Source organism: Osmerus eperlanus, chromosome 9 (assembly GCF_963692335.1).
Source record: "Osmerus eperlanus chromosome 9, fOsmEpe2.1, whole genome shotgun sequence".
In the NCBI taxonomy this organism is placed as follows: Eukaryota; Metazoa; Chordata; class Actinopteri; order Osmeriformes; family Osmeridae; genus Osmerus; species Osmerus eperlanus.
In genome coordinates, this window is record NC_085026.1 from 6,998,516 (window position 1) to 7,020,311 (window position 21,796).

The window sequence follows — 21,796 nt, forward strand, 5'->3', positions numbered from 1 at the left end:
TGGCTCAGGAAAATTATAAATCACAAAGAATTTATATCCTTTGTCATTAAATTGTGTAAGAATTGTTGACTATATCCATTAGCTTGAACACATTAACCCTTGTGCTGCCTTCGGGTCACATGACCCAAAGGTTCATAACGAACCACCGTTGTGTTTACCCAATTATACCCAATACAAAAACAAATATTTTTTTATTTATTTTAACCTTCACAATGTGGGGGGTCTGAGACAGCCCGACGGTTAAAAGAAAATGCTTCACTTTGTTTTTGTATGCGGTAAAGTTGTCGCAATACAACGGTGGGTCACAATGACTGATGGGTCAGAATGACCCGAAGATAACACAAGGGTTAAGCATAGCCCAGCTATAATTGTGTACATTTTATGATGCTTACCTTTGTGATTAAAGTTCATTTTAACATACATTATCAGTTGCTGTTTTAACATTGTGGAGCTCAATGACACAATTTCAGATCTTCACCCAATGTATTTTTGTTGAGACTGGACAGCCAGTCTGTTCTGGTTAATCGGAATGCCTTGGGAAACCTGTTTAAATGTTGACATAACTCTTCTAATTCTTATCTCTACAAAATATCCTTGAATTGTGAAGCAAATTACAGTACATTTTCTTTCTTAGAAGTAGTCTGTTCTTTTAGTTGTCATTAGTTATTCATATGACTCATTTTTATTAACATCAAAGTCAGCATGGTAAGAGATTTTGCCACAAAGATAGCAACAATAGTGCAAAATACACTAACATCCATTTGTAAACCTTTAATAAATTCAAGGGCAGCTGTTCATACAGTATCTTACACAAATTCCATTAGTAGTAGATGGACATTAAACATTACATTAAATATGTCAAATTTCCACACCAAAAACCTCATTCAATAACATGTACTGTCTTCATGCCCATGCAGACAATTTTGAAATGAGGATTCAGGATTTTACAGTGTTAAGGCATTATTTGACAAGTAACTTTTTAGTTTGTTTAATTCTTCCTCTAGAAACAGTCACACTGACGTTCTCGAGGAAGGCTTTAGAACACAGGAGACATAGCTGTCCATGAATGATGAATTTTCAGTCCACTCAAATGATATCTGAAGAATTCAATCAAAACCTTTAAACTTTTGCATACAATTGTTTTGCAACATTAGCTAAGTTTTAGTTACTCTGCCTGTCATCTCTCTACTCAAGACTAATTACCTATTGACTAAAGAACAAAGGTCATTTTCATCATTATCCCTTGAATTATGTAAACCTGATGAGTTACTGACACACGTACTATATTCCACCATTACGACACTGTAAGGCTGGGAACAAGATAAAACACTAGAACCAATTCCGTCACCACATACAGTTCATAATACCTTTCCATCTGTTGAAAGCATCCAATTGGTTGATCACGAGCAAAGGTGACTTTCTGCTCAGCAACGTCTCCCCTGGCACGTGACCCCCCCCCCCCGTGGGGAAACGAGACGACTTGGATCCATTCAAAATAAGTTAATTGTCGTATAAAACAAACAGCTTCTCTCAGTAACACCAAGTGGACCGTATAACAAAGAAACAAAAGATCGAATCAAGAACCTTGATAGAACCCTCAGAATTTCTAGACTACCTTCAGGTGAGTCCAAACACAAAGGCATCCTCCTCCAGTCCTGCTGTTCGAAGTTCAAAGTGCAAAAGTGACTCACCCTCCCCCTTATGTGGCATTGTAAATTCTGACATCCATCCAACCATTGGTTTCTGCTCTAAGCTTCCATTTCTGTATCCAGACAGTCCAGTTTTTTTTTTTTTCTCTTCACTGCTGCGCACATTCTCCAGGCTGGTCCTGTGTCGGGCTGCCATTAGTGATGTCTCTCTTCTGCTCTATGGGTACCTGTAGGAAGAGGGAGAGGATATACTTTTATTTACAATAATGCTGAGAATATTCAGTCAGATGATCATATTAAGCAACAGCTTCCAACTGCAAATGCCACACCTGGAATCCATTCCAGACCTTTCCCTGCTTAATTGATGAAGAAATAAAGAATATCCCACACCTGTCCATGAAACAGTGAGTCAATTGTCCAATTACTTTTGGTCCCTTGAAAAAAGGGGGCTACATATTATAGAGCGGCAATTCCTCAACCCTCCTTTCTATTTGGATGTGAATATCCTCAAATTGAAGCTGAGAGACTGCATTTTAAGCCCGTATTCGTTATTTAACTGAAAATGTAATACATTTTGGTAAATAGCCAAAATAACAAAACTTGTCCAATTATTTATGGCCCTATTATTTATGGCCCTAACTGTACAATGTGCAAAGTAGAGTAAAAATGGGTTGTATGAATAATGTTCAAGTTAGATTTGTGACCACAAGGTGGCAATAACGGCCCATATCAACCAACAAACCTAACCCAACAAACACAGGCGCAAATATCAATATATACTGCTTTTTTCGGTCTGTTTCTTTAAATTTCACATCTTATGTCTTTATTTCCAGTGGTGCTAAATGAACTCCAATGATGCAGGTAGATTAGGTGGGAGAGCACTGTAGAGGAACATAAACGTTTCCGAAGTGACCTAGTGTAGCCCAAGTTGCTTCAGGTGGGGGCAGTGAAGGCATAAACATTAGCACACCCGAGGTTTGACCTCAAATCAAATCTTTGTTGCTCTGACCTGGCTAAAACCAGCACCTGCCACTCAATAGAACTTGTGGAAACCATCTGCCATTAGTGACAGTTCATTAAAGCACTCTACTATTATGAGCACAAGTACAGTGGGTCATCTCAAATGTCTTGTTGATGCTCTAACTTAAGATATAGGTCCGTCTAGTCTCAGATTCCCTGACAGATAACCAACCACGGTTGTTAGGTTAATTGCGGTTTGTGCTGGTGCACAGTGTCAACAACAGTTTATGGGAAAACAGATGGAACTCTAATAACAATATTTAGACTGTAAACAGAGAAGATGACTCCCGCAGCAGAGACGGAAGGCTGAGGTGGACGCCCAGTGCTCGTGAGAGAGAAAAGTAGCTGTTCAACTACGAGACCTTTTTACCAAAGCCCAAGACAAACCCCTTCTTAGAACTCGATATATACACACACACACGAGGTATAACATACATCCCACATGCACAATGTCTCTCCCTTGTCTGCGCCGCCCCAACGCACAAACACCCACAGGTACCTGGTAATAGTAGTGCGATCTGTAGTTGACCCACTTCTTCACATCAGTGCTCTCCCCGACCGAGAGGGAGCGGACCGTGGCTTTGGAAGCGGATGCTGCCGGCATGTCAAACTCCACCTCCAGGTGTTTCTGCAGCGTGTCTGGTACCTCCCTGTCTGAGCCCAGCTCCAGGCGGCAGAAGAATGTGTGAGGGTGACCCATTGCTGGACAAGTGGGATGGGGTGGGGGGAGAAAACATGGTTCATGGAAGCATTGGGCTGTTTGGATGACTTTGATACTACCAATCAAATAGAGCGCCGGGTATTTCAAGGCCATGCAGAGACTGCTTCAATGTATGGCTGAAGCTACTACCATCTTAAAAGCAGACATTATCAGGCAAATATCACAGATAAATGCCCTGAGGAGAAAGATGACTGAACAAAAAGAAAGAGATGGTTTATGTGGAACACAAAAAGACCAGAACAAAATAGAGTAAAGGGCAAGGCAGACAGACGGGGTGCACAAAAGAGAGGGAGGAGAAACAGGAACGTTTTAGTAGAGGAGGAATGAGGAGGCAGGCTTGGCACTGTAGCGTAAGAGAACAAGGGGGAGAGAGGAGGACAGACGAAAAGGGGAGAGGGCCTACAAAAGAGAGGACAGCCCTATGGGTTTGTGAGGTAACTAATTGTGACAGCTAGGGCTTTGTCTAGCCTATCAGCAAACAGAGCAGGCAGCCATGCTGACGACTATTGAAATGGGCCTAGAGGGACAGGCATTCTAACGGAGACATACCAACGCAAAGAGTTAGTGTGCACATGTGCACGCACACACACACACACAGATGTCATTGACAGACCCTCTGGCGAGGACTATTGACAGAGCCTGAGCATGGATGTGACAGCAGCAACAGATCAATGTTTATCATCTCACTGTCGTGCCCCTGCCAGAAATATGAAATTGAGACGACTAACATCTAGTGATGCCCCTAAACGGGGTTAAGTAACATTAGTCATTTTAACAGTGAAATATCAGTCAGATATTAAGGATAACACCTTCAAGGACTGAGAAAAGGTGCAACAACAGCTGACAGAGATTTTAAAAGAATCTACTGGTGTCAGTTATAAATTGAGAATGTCTGCCGACAGCTCTCGCAGTAGAACTGATTTGAGACTCTTTTCAGCTGCCCTGATGACTGTCCCTGAGACTGAAAATCGCAGACCTTCCGTTCCTTACCTGAGTTCTTGTCAGGTAAGCGGCTGATCCTCCACACCACAGCTTTGAAGGCCTGCTCGTACTTGGCCGTTCCCAGTGTGACCCTCATCACAGGCTCCGATCCTGAAGTGCTGGCCGTGCCGAAGCTGGCCCCCTTGTTGAAACGGGCCTTCAGTGACCTTTCTCCCATGACCCCCTCCCGCTTGAAGTTCTTGGCCCAGATCTCTGGAATGGGATAACGCACCTACGAGATTGGGCATTAAAAGTCACAATTAGATTCTATGGTTAACAACGTCAGTCAACAAACTTAGATTTTTTTCAGGTGCATGGATTTAAAAACAAGAAAATCATAAAGGCGAAAAAAAAATGAGCTATTGTGGTACAGTATTGCCACGTCATTGTGAGCAGACATCACGTTACGGGCCATACCGCTACATTCTCGCAGGGGATCAGGTTGAGTGCGTCTCGATTGGAGGAGAAGCCCTGTGACATCAGCAGCCAAGACTGGAGGGTGATCTCCGCTCCGCGGATAGTGGCGACAGTGCGCAGTGTGAAGGGGAGGGTCTTCTCGGCGAAGGCCGTACGGAAGCGCAGCAGCTCAAAACGCCGACAGGAAGGAGGGGTGAAGGTGACGGCGTGGGAGGACAGGAAGTTTAACTCGTCCGCGTGCTCGTCGTTCAGCTCCCAGTCCCGTAAGCGGATCCATCTCGTCGTGCTGTTGGGGATGATGTCATGTCTGGACACCACCTCTTTCCCTTTGACCTGGAAACCAGTGTTCCTCTCCAGAGTTTAGAATTCAAACACAAGTTTCAATCCGACTCATTAGCTGAATGCTAGCTGAATTGCTCAACACACCAGGCACTGGTTTGTAGTTACTGTTTGTGTATCGTATGTACTTCCCTCTTTATTTATGCAGCCTCAATAACTAAGAATACCTCATTATCGTAACCCCAAAAAACCCAGAGCTATGCACACTCCCAATCGGAGGCCTACCTGAACATCGTTGAGTCCCAGGCTGCAGCCAGGGGAGCCGGAGAGGAACGCCAGGACGTGCACGCGCGTGATCACCAACTGCTCCCGAATCCTCCCGTCTCCTTCGCCAACGGTCCCGTAGAAGTCGTCCCTCACCTCCACCTGGATCTCCTCCTCGGAGAGACCACTCCCGACGGGCGAGGTTAGCCCTGGAGATCCCCTCGCGGCGGCCGGCGACGGCAACCGCCGCAGCACTTCCACGACCGCGTGGCGGAAGCTCAGGTAGTCTTGGTAGCAGGTGGTGCCCAGCTTCACCAGCTGCTCCCGGATTGGCTGATGGGCGACGGAAGACTTTGGCTGGAGGCGCCTCCTCTCGCGGTATTGGACGAGGTCCACGCTGAGGGTGTGGACTCTGCTCGTCTCTTCATAGCTCTGGAGGCGATGCTCTGACACCTCGTGATTGGGATTCAGCGTGACGGTCCGGAAGGGTTTGTCCAGACCCCGCTCGTAGAAGAGTTGCAGGACTCCCTCGTCGGACAGACGGACGTAAATGGGTCCCCAGTGGCGGGAAGACATGATGTTCTTCTTCTCCGGGATGCGGAGGAGCATGGTCCAGCCCTCCCGGGGGTTCATGTGGTCCGGCTGGTATGGGATCTCCTGCTCCCCCCTCTCTGTTCCCTCTGGCCTGCCTTCCTCCTCCTCCTCCTCTTCCAACAGGTCATCGGGAAGGGTTGGGCTTCCTGGATCGTCCGGATCGGAGATGTGAAGGTTCTTGAGTGGGTTTAAGTCCAGGCAGTCTGGGGAAGGACGGTCAAAGACCAGCGTCTGTCCTCCTTCTCCCCTCCGGCTCCCACCGGCGGGTTCACTCTCTGAGGGGAAGAATAAAGTGGGCTCCTGTGGGGCATCGAAATTGTGGGATTTGAAGAACGGTGAAAAGGAACACGAACGTTCCAGACCTGTGCCTTTACTGTCTGTTGTCGACCGTATTTCCTCAGTACCGCCCAGATCCGGTTTACAATCAAAGTAGGAGCTGAAAGGGTTGATGGGAGAGGGCTGGAGATTGGTTAATTCTTCATCCAGGAACGGGTTCTTCTTATTGTAAGGGGTGCTATTCTTAAGAAGTGGGTCAAGTACTGTTGTTGTGGAGCCATCTGGAGTGAGACCCAACAGACGGAGCTCACAAGCATGGTTTTGCTTCTGGTTCCGGACAGGGACCCCAATGTGGTTGCTGTTGCCATCCTGGAGAGGGCTGTGGTGGGTATTTTCCAGTTTGATATGAGATGGCATCTCAGGGCGCTGCTGATGAGGCTGCTCCTCATCATCGTCGAAGGTTACCCAGGTGGATAAGCGATGGTTGAAGGTGGTTTCCGAAGGCCCGTGTATTTGTTTGTTGTTGGAAGTCCAGCTTATGGAGTCCATGTCTATACCTTCATCATCTGCAAAAATGGAGGAATCTGTCAAAAGAAAAAGGAAATGCACATGAATTACTGGTGTCAAAATTGTAAAATGAAGACATCCTGTTTTCAACATCGACCAATATGAGTCCAAGAAACAAATGTAAGATAAAGCGAAACCATGATGGTTTTTCCATCGACAAGCCACGACACACTGCCAACACACCGACAGTTCAATGGGCACAGACGGGCGCAGACACACACACTCACAACACATACGTTAGCCTAATGCAATCTCCCTATAAAACCACACAAAAAGTGCACTCTTTGGTTCCAAATAGCAACAAGGACTGTTCATCTATTCCTCAACAACAGGAGACGTGTTAAACCATTGTGGTCAAAACAGCGCATGCGGCCTCCATAACAAAAACTCAAACTAAAAGTATGTGTGTATATTGATGTGTATGTACAGTATGTGTGTGCGCAAAGCATGCCTTGGTGCCAGTTTGTGAGCAAGCATCAACATGGAGTATGTGGGCGTGTTTCGGTGTCACAATAGCTATGCTGACTAAGAGGGTTGGTGTAGGGGCATGTGTCAGCAACCATGGACGCTTCTAAAGTGAGCACTTGCTCCTATGCACCATAATAACAATACACACGCACAAAGTCAGTTTGCATCGTCCTTCAGCTTATTTTGTAGAACTGGTACTATGAAAGAAGACACATATCTGGTCGCAGATTATTTTTTAAGTACCTATGCAGTGGTTTACAATCGGAGTCAAGCTCAACTGTAAATGTTCCTCGTTTTTTCTATGTCTATTTTAAAACAGACACAAACAAAAGTGTTGATGTACTGTTCTAGATTAAACATCTAGAAACCTGACAGTGCCGCCATTATCTTTTCTACACGTTCGTCACCTTCTCAAGGACCTTTTGGAGAACTAGTTTGTTTCCACTTCCAATGCTGAATTTTTTATTTTACGAACAGAATGGCTTCTATCCATTAGAACTCTCTCCATTTTGGCCATTTCTTCAGAAAGTAGCCGTCTTTCTCCCTGAGTGAAAGCACACTTCTTTACCTGTTGCTAGGCGCCGGTGCTCTCTACCACGTTCCTCTGTGTCTTTTACCATTTTAACAAAGAAACGGGGGGGGGGGGGGGGGGGCTGGATGAATGCCCTCTCTAGGAGCACAACACTCAGCTGGGGAAGCGCGTCAGAGGCCTGTACGAGGGTGGGAAACTAATTACAAGTGGGGTACACTAATGCGATCGCTGAATACCACACACACACACTTTTGCCCAAACACACCAGACCACACATGAAGAGATATTATTTGCAAAGGGACGTAAATACATGACATATGCCTGCTCTGTGGACAAACACACCCAGCAAACACGGTGACCAAGTAGAGACCCACCTATACCCACACCTCACCCAAGGCCATTCGAGGACTCCAAAACTATGTTGATAACTGACTTACACTGACACTCTTTGGAAAAAAAACAACCATGGGAAACTCAGGTGAAACCATCTCAATGGGTGCATTAAGCCTGTTACCTGATCATTCTTTTCAGATGATTTCACTCGTCACTGACTCACCAAATCTCCAATACCAGTTTAATTGAACGGAATAGGACTAACAGAGTATGTGAGGATTTGTTATTGACAACTGAGAAGTGATGGTTTTTATTGGGTACCGTTTGAGGGGAGATACTCTTTCAAGTGCTGGAGACAACATAGCAGAAATATGCAAACTAGGCTCCCTCTGTAGCGGTCAGGAGCGTTTTGCAAGTCTCTTCATGTTGAGGCACGGGGAGACGAGACAGAAACACAGGCACTGGGATGCTTCTGGGAAAGCACTGGGGAAAGTGGAAACTTACAGAAGCAGTGAAACTGCCAAACAAAGAAGGTCATTCATATCTAATCCTGACCAGTTTGGGCTTTATTGTGCAGTGAGTGCACACGCAATTTTCGCGCACACTTCTGCACGCGCACGTGTCTACGCATAAACACACAATTTTGGTGTCCAGTGCAAGAACAACAAAAAAAAGAGTATTGTGCTTAACCCTCGTGCTGCCTTCGGGTCACATGACCCAAAGGTTCATAACGAACCATCGTTGTGTTTACCCAATTTTACCCAATACAAAACCAAATAAAAATAATTTTCTTTTAACCTTCGCAATGTGGGGGGTCTGAGACAGCCCAACGGTTAAAAGAAAATGCTTCACTTTGTTTTTGTATGCGGTAAAGTTGTCGCAATACGACGGTGGGTCACAATGACTGATGGGTCAGAACGACCCGAAGATAACACAAGGGTTAATGGGATTGGGAGAGCTTTACTGAACAAAACTTCTCTGAAAATCTTCTTGGAAACAGCAAATAAGGAAACTAGACATTTGTTGGCTGATATGAAACTGCATGTCTAGCAGTTTCTGTTTGGTTATGAGTTCAGTCAACCTAAAGTACCGCTTATGAGGAAAATGTGTATACTGTAACTAAAACAGAATTGGTAAGATATTGAAAGAGTCCTGTCCTCACAGAAAAGTGCTTTGTTCCCTTCCTCAAGGACAAGTACACAAAGAAAAGCCATCCATTGTTTACCCATGCTGCCACTCCTCTCCAAAGTAAAGTGCACTCACTCTTGCCCCTCTTCACACTCATTGCGTTATACTTCACATTTCCCGAAGCCACAAACAGACGTACACACACACACAAACATTTATCGTACACAATCATGAGCACACCAGTCGTGTACAATCAATGAGTAGAAGAAGAATGCTAACAAATCCATTGAGAATTTTTAAACAGAACTCACCAGGAAGCGGTAAGCAGAGAAGTGTATTGGTTTGTGCATGTGTGTGTGTGTATATGCTGACTATAGGCTTGAAGACAGTTCCCTCTTTCCCTGTTGTGCTTTGAGAAAGTCATGTGATTTAACCAGCGGCCGAGCATGTTTGAACAGAGGCGTGTGCGGACCTGCAGCCTATCCACTTGTCTCTCTTGGGGAGTCAGTTGGCTGAGCGGTGAGGGAATCGGGCTAGTAATCCGAAGGTTGCCAGTTCGATTCCCGGTCCTGCCAACTGACGCTGTGTCCTTGGGCAAGGCACTTCACCCTACTTGCCTCGGGGGAATGTCCCTGTACTTACTGTAAGTCGCTCTGGATAAGAGCGTCTGCTAAATGACTAAATGTAAATGTCTCTACCAACATTTTAGCACTCTCCTTTTCTCTCTATCCCTCTTTCTTTGTCTTCTCTTCTCTCCTCACACCTTTTCACCCTTCTCCTTGTTAATCGCTCACTTCCTCATTTCTGGACCATGACTTTCAGAGCTTCTCATGTGATGGCTGCTTTTCTCCTGCTCACTTACCTTCCTCTCACCTGACCATCTGTGGAAAACAGTCTGTCGACAGAGCAATCTGTCTCGCTTTTAAATCGATAACTTTTGCTTCCCTCGCTAATTCCAAGCTGTGGAGCTATCTGTCCTTCTTAAGTCAACCCGTTTTATTTTCTGTCTGACTGCTTGCAGATACAGTGTGTAAGGATGTGCGTATATCTCAGGGTAGTGGTAGTTGAGTCGTCGCCATAAGGTAAGGGGGTGTTGGAGGGATTTAGCGCTAAGCAGCTTACCAGTCTCTGATGGGTGCAGGGGAGTTCAGGTCCTGATGTCTACATGCTCGTAAATCAAGCTAATGACCACTTCTGGAACGTCCCCCAAGAGCATAGTTCTAACAGTTTTTCGGTGGTCAGAGCCAAGGAAAGGTCTCCATTTACTAGCCACAATGCAAAGTAGCGATATCTCAGCTACAGTTCTGTTATATCGTAATTACAGTAGTGCATAGTACAGTGCAGCAAAATCAAAGTTCAGTGCAACATGAAACAATTATGTGGGTGCCACCTCTTGCCAGACTATGTGTGTGTGTGGGTGTGTGTGGCAACAACAGGTGTTGAAAGACAGGAAGTGGGGGTGAACCATGGGTCACGCACAAAAAGAGTGTTAAGCTTGCTGTCTTTTTAGCGTGTCTTCTCTGAGCTGTGACACACAACCTCACCATTTGGAAGCCATATGTCACGTCTGTGATTGAGGGCTGAAAACAGATGTCAGTCTGGGTACTGTATTTCAAGCACTCCAGGCTGTTTACAACAGGACACTAGCCAAACCTGAGTCAATTACAGCAAGTGTTAACGTAACAGCATGATTACAAATATGAAAACAATGAATCAGTTAACTGTTACACTATCTGGTGCATCCACTTGGATACTATTTATATTTTCCGAACTGTTTAACTTTAACACCTCTCCCGGCAGATTTACTTTCAGTCCCTCTTATTCCATAAAGTTGATTCAAACTTTAAAACACACACAAAACCACACTAATGTTTTATATGTATATTTGGATATGGCAAAATTGGGACTTCCATTCCCATTTTTTCTGCATGTGTGAGGTGGTTTTCACGTGAGTGTTGTGTGTGGGACAGGTTTATGGAGATGATTTCTGTGCAGTAAACACATAGCTTCTGAAGAGAATCCCATAACATGTCACAAATCAAACTTGTCAAGCCGCTTCCCCCTCTAACCTCCATCTCCTAGGACACTGTGTGTATGTGTATATGTAAACGGACAGTAAATTCTCTCTGATATATCATCCAGTCTATACATCAAGCAGATATTGCGCAGACGTCCAGATCAGACATCCAGCATCCAATATTATTTCTGCTGTTACGGTCAAGAGCATACAACAGAAAGCCATAAACCTGTCAATAGGTGCACACGCACATACACACCCACCTGTGCATGCACAAGCGCAAATGCAGCAGCACACATACACACACACACACGACACAGAAACCTCATTCTAGTGTGTCCTCTACCCCACCTTAGCCAATGGGATAAGGTGGGGTATGAGAGAATTTAAACCCTATAGGTATTAAAGAATTTGGACCCTAGGATTTTAGTTCCCTCCTCTTTGTTTTCTCTGTGTGTGGAGAGAGGGAGTGGTTGTTCAAGTGTGTGTCAGTGCTGAGTCAGAGAGAGAGCCAGAGGAGTGGGTGGTGTTTGAAGTGTGTGTGTGTGGGCATTCTAGTCCTTTGGGATGAATTAGCCTAGTCTGTTTCCTGTCTGAAAGAACACACCCGAGGGGCAAAGATTTCAATTGGATAACAGAGTTATCCGTGTGTGTGTGTGTGCGCTTACTGCGTGACTGTGGTCGTGATGAGGTCCCGTCGGGGGTGTCCTCTGCGTTTAGGGAGGGCAGGTCGCAGGACGATGCCCCCATACTGACTGAGCTCAATTCTGATTGGGTGGCCCAGGTGCTTTCAGAGGAGGGCACGGCACTCCAGAAACTGGCCAATGAACACAAGCTGGTTCTGGGACCTGTAAGGAAGAGACAGAAAAACAAGTTTGTGCTAGTACGAAACACACACACAACACAAACTATGTAGCTCAAATGGTAAAGAAAACCATCGTTTTAAATCACCACATACAACGAAGCACTGGACACACCATTGATTTCAAGTTTCAAACTTTCCCCCATTAAAATGAAGCTTGAATGCTGTGTGTGCTTAAGGCAAGGAGTAAACAGAACTTGCCTTGCTGTATGCTTGCCTGGCAAGTATAATTAGGGAGGGACAACAATATGTGATAGAATGTTGGGTTAGTAATAACTGGCCTGGGCTCCATATTTAGAACTTTATAATTTTTCAAAGCATGCACATTCTCAATAGAGTGAAAACTTCACTGAGCAAAGCTTTCCTTGCTACAGCAACCTGGCTAGACAAAAAATTGAATTGAACCTATTGAAAAGAACCTATAAGGACCGATTAACCGACTATTAATAGTGCTCATTCATGGTTTTTCATGACAGAAAGTACAATGTATTATATCACTTTTAATACTACTTCATTTTAAGTATGCACACCGGCTTTGTTGAAAAAAACACAACATACTGACTGAATGTGTCATAGAACAGGTGCCCTAAATGGGTGAGAGCTCAATTCCATTTCTGCATTTGGGCTCAATTCCAGATCTGGAAACATCTTCCATTCCATTCCTAGGTTCCATTTCTAGATTTAGTTCAATTCATCGGAATCCGAACGGCAACCTTTTAAATGGTGTTGTTCCATATGGAACTCCCAAATATCTGTAACGGATAAATATAAGTAAGTCAATAACCCTTTCCTGCTCTTCCACCGGCCAGGCTGGTATGGGATTGACTTTGCCCTCCTAGCTGGAGGCGTGCTGGTGTCGAGTATGGCCTGCATGCTCCTACACTGGCACTGGGGCCGGCTGCGGGAATTCGTGGCTTAAAGCCGCAAAGCAGGGCGCATTGATCAAAACCCCCGTTTCACTGGATCAACAACAACCGACATTTGTCCTTGCCGGTGTTCATCGCTGGAGAACCCTATGCCCACCACCAGTGGAAAACGCAGAGAAGGATGCAGCTGACAAAGAGAGAAACTGAAGATTTCGAGACGGAGGCCAAAACCTCTACAAGTTAGCCCCTCTGAATGCCAAACCGCAACTACTGTAATGAGTGAGTGCAATGCTTACGGGGCTGCCCGTTTGTTTTGTTAGGAAGGGGAATACATGTCGTCCTCCATCTTCTTCCCTTTCCTACGTGGTTGATTGGCTCTCTAGACGGGTCACCTCAGGCCACTCCCACAAGTCCTCCCATCTCTTATTGTGCCCTGATGGAAACACCCTGGTTTCCCTCATGTTGCTGCCACTGACGGTTCCATAACAGGACCTTGAGACAGGCCGCTCGGTCTTGGGTCCCATGCCACAAATAAGCCTGCAGCAACGTTTATCAGCGTTTCCCTGGCAGCGACAAGCAACCGTTACGTTGGCCGAGCGAAACTGGAGGATTAATCTGATTGGAGAGACACAGAGGCAGGGTTATCTACGTGACTTGTTGGTGATGGCAATTCTTTTTTATTGATCCTTTATTTAAACAGAACTCAGACACCCAAACCTGCAAAAAATTATTTCCGAAAGGTTACTGTGCACCCCCTCCTCCTCCTCCTCCTCCTCCTCCTCCCCCTCCCCCCCTCATGGTCATTAAAAATGACCATCGAGCTCTGGCTCCGTCTACAAAATACAAATAAAAGATTGACGGGATATTGTATAGTTTGCGGGCGTCCGGGAACCGCCATTAAAATGTGGGAAACTCCTGGAACTGCTGGGAGACTTGGAATGTCTGTGTGGTGTCAAGTGATACCAAAGTCTCTTTTGCAAAGACAGACTTGTGTTAAATGCCCAAAAATACACATTATGGAGCAGAGAAATTTCCACCATTGTGTGTGCTAATATCCTTTACTGACCATGGTGGTGGAAAGGGAAGAGACATTCACCAGAGAGGGTAACAGAAATCACCGTCTGACCACTGTTAGGCCGTAAAAGTTTTCAACACAAAACAATTTTCCTCTGTGAATGCAAAATGTACGGAATGCATCCGGTTCATACCTTTCACCTGCTTCTGAGGAACTGGGGAGAGCCAGGGCTTCTCATCAAATAGGACCCAGGCATTCTGTTGGGGAGGCGGGGCCACAGGCTCTATAGAGGAGGAAGTGTCCACGGGGGCGGAGCTTGGCCTGCTACTCATGTCTGAGAGACAGTGAATTGTGGGATTTAAAAAATTGGCCAACAACCCTGATCAAATGAAATTGAATCTCACTAACAATAACAACAAACAACTATGAAAGAATTGAGTTATATTAACATTATTTACAATCATAGACAAGAAACAGTGTAGTTGTCTAAGCCCTGGCAGGCAGTACACCCATAAAGGACATGAAGCTTTTATTTATTCAAGCATCTACTTCATAATGCATTTAATATTTGCATAATGTGATGTTATTTTCCTCTTTCCAACTCTTGAAGGCATTTGATGGTGAGGAGAAAGGACAGCATAGGAGCCTAGAGATAGAGGTACACATTTGTGTGGCAAACCTCACTATTACACATGCAGACACTAGCGCAGATGTGCACATACACTAATGCACATACAAAGCGTCACACTAGATTCTCAATGTACTAAATGCACACGAGCCATTGTTAGCCATCGGTAGGCCCTGATTTTGTATGTTCCATTTCCAATATGGCGGATTGATTCATTGTGGCAGAGATTGGCAAAACTATCATCATCAGAAACACTAACTAGATATTTAACCGATGAGGCCAGAATTGGTCTTTACACATTTACATTTACTGTAACTACATTGCAATAAATATAGTAAAACCATTGTAGGTACATAGGAATTTCAATGTTAGAAATTGGTATTAAATGTTAGGCCAAAACTGTAGGAACACAGTATTGGGGAGGGGTGTAAGGGTTAAGTACATATGGTAGTAGTATCAGCTAGTTAATCACAGTGTCATTTCCCTGAAAACTAAGTCTTATTCCAATTTTTTTATATTTTGAACACATACCGGTTATTTGCTGCTCTGCAGTTGCCCGGAAACCTTCATCAGGAAATGCCACCCAGCCAACTCTCCCAGTCCCCACTCTGCCCGTGGTATCAGTGGCCATGGAGCCGTACTAGATTGTGTTGGGTGTGGGTGTGTGTGTGTGTGTGTGAGTGAGTGCAAACGTTTTTTTAAGAATGAGAGTCCCCAAACCTCACATCCATCTTAAAATCCATTCCCGCCTTGTCAGGAAACTAGTAAGGAAACAGAGAAGAAAAAAACACATTAATACATTGTTCCAGAGTAAACTTGACTATAGCTGCAATGAGTAATGCACATCTATCTATCAACATTTACATTTACATTTAGTCATTTAGCAGACGCTCTTATCCAGAGCGACTTACAGTAAGTACAGGGACGTTCCCCCGAGGCAAGTAGGGTGAAGTGCCTTGCCCAAGGACACAACGTCAGTTGGAATGACCGGGAATCGAACTGGCAACCTTCGGATTACTAGCCCGATTCCCTCACCACTCAGCCACCTGACTATCAAGTCTATATGTGACATGGTATTTGTCTCTAAACAACTAAAGAGATGTTACAAATGCTGTTTGTCTAAAGGTTAGGAAGGAGGTTTCTCCCAGCCTAGGGGTGAAACGATTAATCATTGTGACATTTATTAGAGGTGATGTTGTCATTAACAGCCGCCTAGACCAACAGTCCCGCGGGGTAACTGTGAAGACAGCTGATACTCACTACAATCACAATACATCATTGCCTTCCTGTCCCAAGGGATGAGCCTGAGAAACTGTTGGTTGGAATAGGGTACTTGACCAACAACAAAGACTCAAGTAGCTATTGGTGGTTTGTCAACCATGTTAAATGATCAGTAACTTACTAATGGTTCTATACAGGTAACAAACTGCAGGAGGTAGAATTCTGAAAGAAATCTGAAAGAAATCTGAAAGAAATCTGAAAGAAATCTGAAAGAAATCTGAAAGAAATCTGAAAGAAATCTGAAATCGGGTCGAAATTCTAGTCAATTTGAACTGAAATCAGCAGTCTACTATTTCTAGTCAATCTTGTAAACCAGAATTAGCTGCGATTTATGGGTCTTTCCCCACTGCTCAATGTTTGGGAATCACTGATAGTCAGGAAATGAAGTCATTGTCCAGCAAATCATGTGAACAGATACACATTTCCAAGTAACTGTGTATGAGTGAGAGAGTGTGAGTGAGATAGAGAAACAGCGCCCCCAATTTTAGTTTGAACTTGTGTGCTTTCCCCCAGCTCGAGTTCGATTGATAGTGGTTTCACGAAATAAGCCAAGGAAAAAAGCCCACCTCTCCTTAGACAAACATTCTGCCTGGAACAGCACCGCTGGAACATAATTGGCTGTAAAGTATCGGATCGCTCCCAAAAATGTAAATAACTCAACTGGCACTGAGCTGTCATAATTCAAGTTTCTCTTAACAACTCTCATAGGACCTCATTAGCTTATTTTATATATATATATTTTTTTTTTTTTACTGATAATATCTTTCCTATTATACCTTTCAAGATGGAGGACAACACAACATAAGGTCAAGAGAGAGGAAATAAACAGGCTGGAACTCAGAACCATCACCCAGTTTCCCACAGGGTGCAAAGGGTGAGCACTAATATCCTGTCAATACTGAGAGTGAGTGAGTGAGTGAGTGAGTGAGTGAGTGAGTGAGTGAGTGAGTGAGTGAGTGAGTGAGTGAGTGAGAGAGAGAGAGAGAGAGAGAGAGAGAGGACAGGAAACATTTCCTTGCTGAAAGGAAACACACTTAGAGCCTCTTTAACGATATGACAGACAATAACGACTAGTTCAGCCCTTCTGTCTTGCCTCGTTCTTTCTCTATCTCCCTTGCACACTCTCATCCCGTTTCGGTTTCCCACCCTTCCCAGAGATAAACGATTTCTTTGCAATACAGACTACAGAACTTGGAACACCATCTGTCATATCCTCCTCGTACCCCTGTCTTCCTCTCTTCCTTGTTTCCTTGTTTGTTGGCCAGCACACCCAAGCTTGGTTTCACTAAAGCCTACTGAACACCCTTCACTGTACACACTGGCACCAAAACAGTCCTTGTGGACAGGAGAGGATTGGCTTGTTTGTGCAAACAGCCATGACTGGTGACATTATTCAGGCTCTGTTTCTCCGACTTCAGCTCAATTTCCTGTTTCCCGAGGCTATCCAAACCCTGTCCTGAGAGGCATCATTTAGAAGTGACAAACGACCATGAACCCACACCTCTTTTTTTCCCGCAGGTGACTGAGGAGGTCAAGAGGATATGAGTTAGACAACCACTTTTCCAATGCTGTGGAGTAGGTATCCAAGCACTCAACAAACACACAGCTGAAGCGGGTAGCTACGACAAGTCTCTATTAATCTCCCTATCAACTTCATTGAAACGACGGCTTATTGACCACACCGACCACACAATGACCTTGCACGTCGCTGATCCCCTCAAGATTCAATCAGCATGACCGCACACTTCTCTTGACCTCAGACAGATTTTACCGATCAAGCTTGGTAGACCTAGGGTTGGCGATACAAAATGACTTTTGTATTGACAGATATATTTAGTAGAGTAACTACATTTAGAGTTTTACATGTATTCATTTAGCGGACACTTTTATCCAAAGCGACATACAAATTGTGCTAGACTAAGATGAGGTGATAGATTGTAAAAGAAGGGAGAACGAAAAGTAAATTGGTGGAAAGACAGGGGAACAAAATAGTGAAATGTTCTACCCATGGGTCCCCTCTCCCAACCCTGACCCAATGCTAGACCAAAGTCTCTAGACAGGGTTGTAAATTCGCTTGAATACACCCGCCCGCTCTTTAAGATGGGCATTGTTAACCGTTGGTGTGAGACACGCAAATGAGAGAACACACAGACACACATCATACTAACACACCTACGATCCGTCAATACCCCTAGCCATACACACACCGTCAAATATTTCATAATGGTAAGCCTCCATCCCTACCCAACACACAGTATTCAAAGTCGCAGTAGGGACCCTTCAGGACTACCCTCCCCCTCGCCTTGGTGCCCCCCGCGCGCTCCTGCCCCCTCCGCTACACAAACACACTCCAGTCTTTCAGCTGCTGTCGTAATGTTGACACTGAGCAACACTGACATGCCAAAAACGTCCTGAATGTTTGCCTGAATTTTCCGGACTGCTATAGCACAAACCAATACAGTAACTTAAAACTGTTTAATGTATCCTGTGTTGCAGTTTTTCGGTGGATAAATAGACTAGTTTTAGGGAAATAGCTTACAGACACTGCGTAGGCTATAGTCTGAATGCCACAAGGATGACCTGATATGGTTGTAGTCGGATATTCGTATGTTAAAACGCATGTGGATTGACACAATATTTGCCATCAGATAAGTAAATCTTCTCCATAAAGTATTGTTGTCCATGAGCCTGCGTGAACTCAATGTTTCATACTGACTCGCCTGTTTTGTTTGCAACCTGTTGATAGCCCGACATGCCGAGTGCTCGTTGCACGCATTGTAGCCTAACACTAGAAACAAATCTTAACTGCCAACAGTAACTCTAGAACATTGAAACATTTGTTGACAAAGTCTCTCGATGAACCACAAAACAACACTGCACAACAACAACAATTGCCTAATAACAACGGACAATATATTACCGACTCGGTTTCAGTGTGGCGCTGTGCTATCTCCGTATTGAGTTGACTCAACTGCTGAGCGTAGACAGCATTGAGATGTGGTCAGACATTGCATGACTACACACGCAGCATGCGCTGCGACCTCAGTGGAACGTGATTGGTCCTATAGGATTGCTCATAAACACGACAGGCAATAAGGAAGTAACCGTAGATCCCAAAGTATATGCATTGATACAGAATGGACGTACATATTTAAACGCTTATTCATTTCATGCGGCAGAAGTTTATCAGGCTCATTAATAGGTGAATTCACCCTTGACACTGTTTGATCAGGATACATTTTTTAAAAAGTAGCCTAAAACATGTCTTAAAATGGCAAATTGCATTTAAAAAGATTATTTGACAATCGGGTTACAAATGTTTTAAGTATCAGCATTTTAGTGCCCTCTTCTGGTTCTGTATCACCTCCTTCTGGACCCCCTGCTGAACTTAAGCCCACCCCACCTCGCCTCCCCTCACCCCTGTCATGCACCCCCTGAACCAGTGGCGTCTTAGACCCTTTTTACTGGGGCACGTGCCCCAGTATAACTTTGCTATGCCCCAGTGAAATCTAAAGTTTGAGTTTTAACAATTTACTTTATTAGTCAATGCATACATTTAGATTGATAATCCCGGAAAAAAATGAACGCAGTATCCCAATCAACGCTTGTCAAATCAAAGCAGTTTAACCAAAAACACAAACCTATGCATGCAGAATTCCATGTCAGCGCGCTCTTCTGAGCTTGCCAAATAGCCACTGCAGCACGCACACAGGACTCGGCACACAAGTCAGAATTGATAGGCTAAGAAAACATTACAAAACTAAAGAAAGTTTCTAAATAATAAGCCTACTGATCATCTTATTTTGACTAAAACATAAAAACAATATTACATGAAGCTCAAAAAAACTGGATTTGCGCTCAAATGAATGCCAAAAAAATGTGTGCGCTCGCATTAACTATTGATGTCCCTGCCAAAGCTGATATCAAACTTGCGTCCCTGAACTGTGTATAGTGGGTTAAGCAAGGGGAGTTTCTATAGCCTAGTAGTGCATTGTGCACAGCAAGCTTGAAAGAATAAAAGGGATATGAATAGGGGCCTGTGCCCCAGTAGAGTAAAATGTCTAACAACGCCTCTGCCCTGAACTATTTGCCCCTCTACTGGACAGGACCCCCAACCCCTCATCCCTGGCACCCAACTCCTGAACTATCTGCCTTCCTACCTGCTCCAGCTGAACCCGTTACACTTCAAACTCCCATCTCACCCAACTGCCAGCACAAGTCAATTTACTCACTCACTTTCATCTACAACGGTACATGCCCATATTTTTAGGTTATCCTTTGTTGTTATTCTTAGCTTAGGCTATTCTCAGTTGTTAGATGAATTATTCCGTATTATAATTATTTTTCAAATGATTTATTATAGGCAGAATATTGTTGATAAGTATAGTAACTCATCTGTGTTACGATTTACAGTAATACTTATAGGTTTAGAGTATGTATGCTAGGTTTAGATTGTCAAGAGCAGGACCAAATCATTCTAATGTACCTGTACTTGTTACAAATGGCAAATACATTTTCAACTTGAACAAATGGACACTGTCCTTTTTTTGTCAATAGGTGGCGCCAGAGTCATAATTTCTATCAGACATCCTGCTCAGAACTCGAATAATGGTTCAACATGATGTTGGATCTTGGCAGTGCTGTACGCAATACTGAAAAACTCAAGAACTGCTACTTCTCAACAAACATTTTTATTAATGTTTTAATTATTAAGGGTAGCCTCTACTATTGAGGATTTAGAGTTACGGACACATTTTTCAGTTGTGATTGAGTCACACTTACTGCCACTGTCACTGGAAGCATCCCTTGACCCTGACCCAGAATGTTCTGGAAACACCTAGTCAAAGCTGTCCAGATGGTGACTACTTGTACCACAGACAAAACAGTGAGAGACAGAAAGAGAAAGAGTGAATGTGAGATCATGGAACAGTAAAGGCAAGACGGTGACCAATGTGTGAGGGAGAGAGAGAGATGACAACCCCTTCACTGGAACTGCTCTAAAGTCTATGACCGCCCACTAGCTGTCCATCATTCCACATGAAAGGCCATGCCAAACTTTCTTGAATCCTGGAACCATTGAAAGAGAAGGGGAAAGGGGTCTGCGTCAGTTGAATAAAGTAACTACCTCCCTGAACCTCTCTGTCTGTGCCCCCTGGGGTGAGTCCCCTCCAGGGTTAGCCTAGCAAATCTGCCCCCCACCCCCCCCCCCTCCATAAGAAAGAGGCAGCCCACGTACAGTATATAGGTAGCTGAAATTAATACACACTGACCCACATAGACACATGTGCACCTACATCCCTCCCCCCAAACACACTCTCTATCTCTCTCTCTCTCTCACACACACATCTGTTCTTCTGTTAGAGGAGTGCTCCCCCCGCTGAGTGTAAGTTTAGGGAGCTAGCGTATTAGCGCTACTCGCTTAGCGGCGTGTGTAACACATTGCGTAACAGGCAGTGACGCATCTGCTCCCTCATTCGCTGTTGCTAGGGACACCAGCCATCTGCCCCGCTGGAGGCAGGAAGAGAGATAAAGTCGTGTTGGGTTTGACCCCCACTGTCATAATGTTAGATAAGAGTGATAGGTAAAGAAGCAGGATAAGTAAAGATGCTGTGTGTGAAAGTGAGTTTGTGTGTGTGTGTGTGTGTGCGCATGTGTGCATGTGCCTGTGTGTGAAGGGAATAAGGTATGGGATTATATACCTTCTGGGTGCATCAAGGAACAAGGTTAGACCTTGAAACCTTTTCTTGTCCTCTTTGGCTGCCTCTACCAATCCTCTTCTCCTCCTCTTTCCTTTCCTCACCTGTTTTCTCCTTTCATTTCTCCTTCCTTCTCTCCTCTCCTCTCATTCACTCCACCACATGCAACAAATTCATCCCTGTGGTTAACCTACTTTCATCT

The 21,796-nt window shown here is 44.5% G+C and overlaps 2 protein-coding genes across 5 annotated transcripts in view; one reads left to right on the forward strand and one right to left on the reverse strand.

Annotated features, from left to right (window-relative positions):
- nrxn3a (neurexin 3a) overlaps positions 1 to 21,796 on the forward strand; it is a 532,817-nt gene that overhangs the window by 235,083 nt on the left and 275,938 nt on the right.
- Positions 708 to 18,951, reverse strand: ston2 (stonin 2). Of its 4 annotated transcripts, none has more exons than XM_062468678.1 (9): positions 18,819 to 18,951; positions 15,338 to 15,378; positions 14,183 to 14,323; positions 11,915 to 12,094; positions 5,353 to 6,785; positions 4,789 to 5,121; positions 4,381 to 4,603; positions 3,165 to 3,371; positions 708 to 1,872 (listed from the first exon to the last, which is right to left on the reverse strand). In XM_062468678.1, the coding sequence occupies exons 3-9, from the start codon at positions 14,319 to 14,321 to the stop codon at positions 1,799 to 1,801; spliced, it is 2,589 nt and encodes an 862-aa protein (XP_062324662.1). In that variant the 5' UTR covers positions 14,322 to 14,323; positions 15,338 to 15,378; positions 18,819 to 18,951; the 3' UTR covers positions 708 to 1,798. The 4 variants fall into 4 exon arrangements, with proteins under 4 accessions (XP_062324662.1, XP_062324660.1, XP_062324661.1 ...); XM_062468676.1 differs by having other exon boundaries at positions 15,149 to 15,378; XM_062468677.1 differs by lacking the exon at positions 18,819 to 18,951 and adding an exon at positions 16,465 to 16,726 and having other exon boundaries at positions 15,149 to 15,378.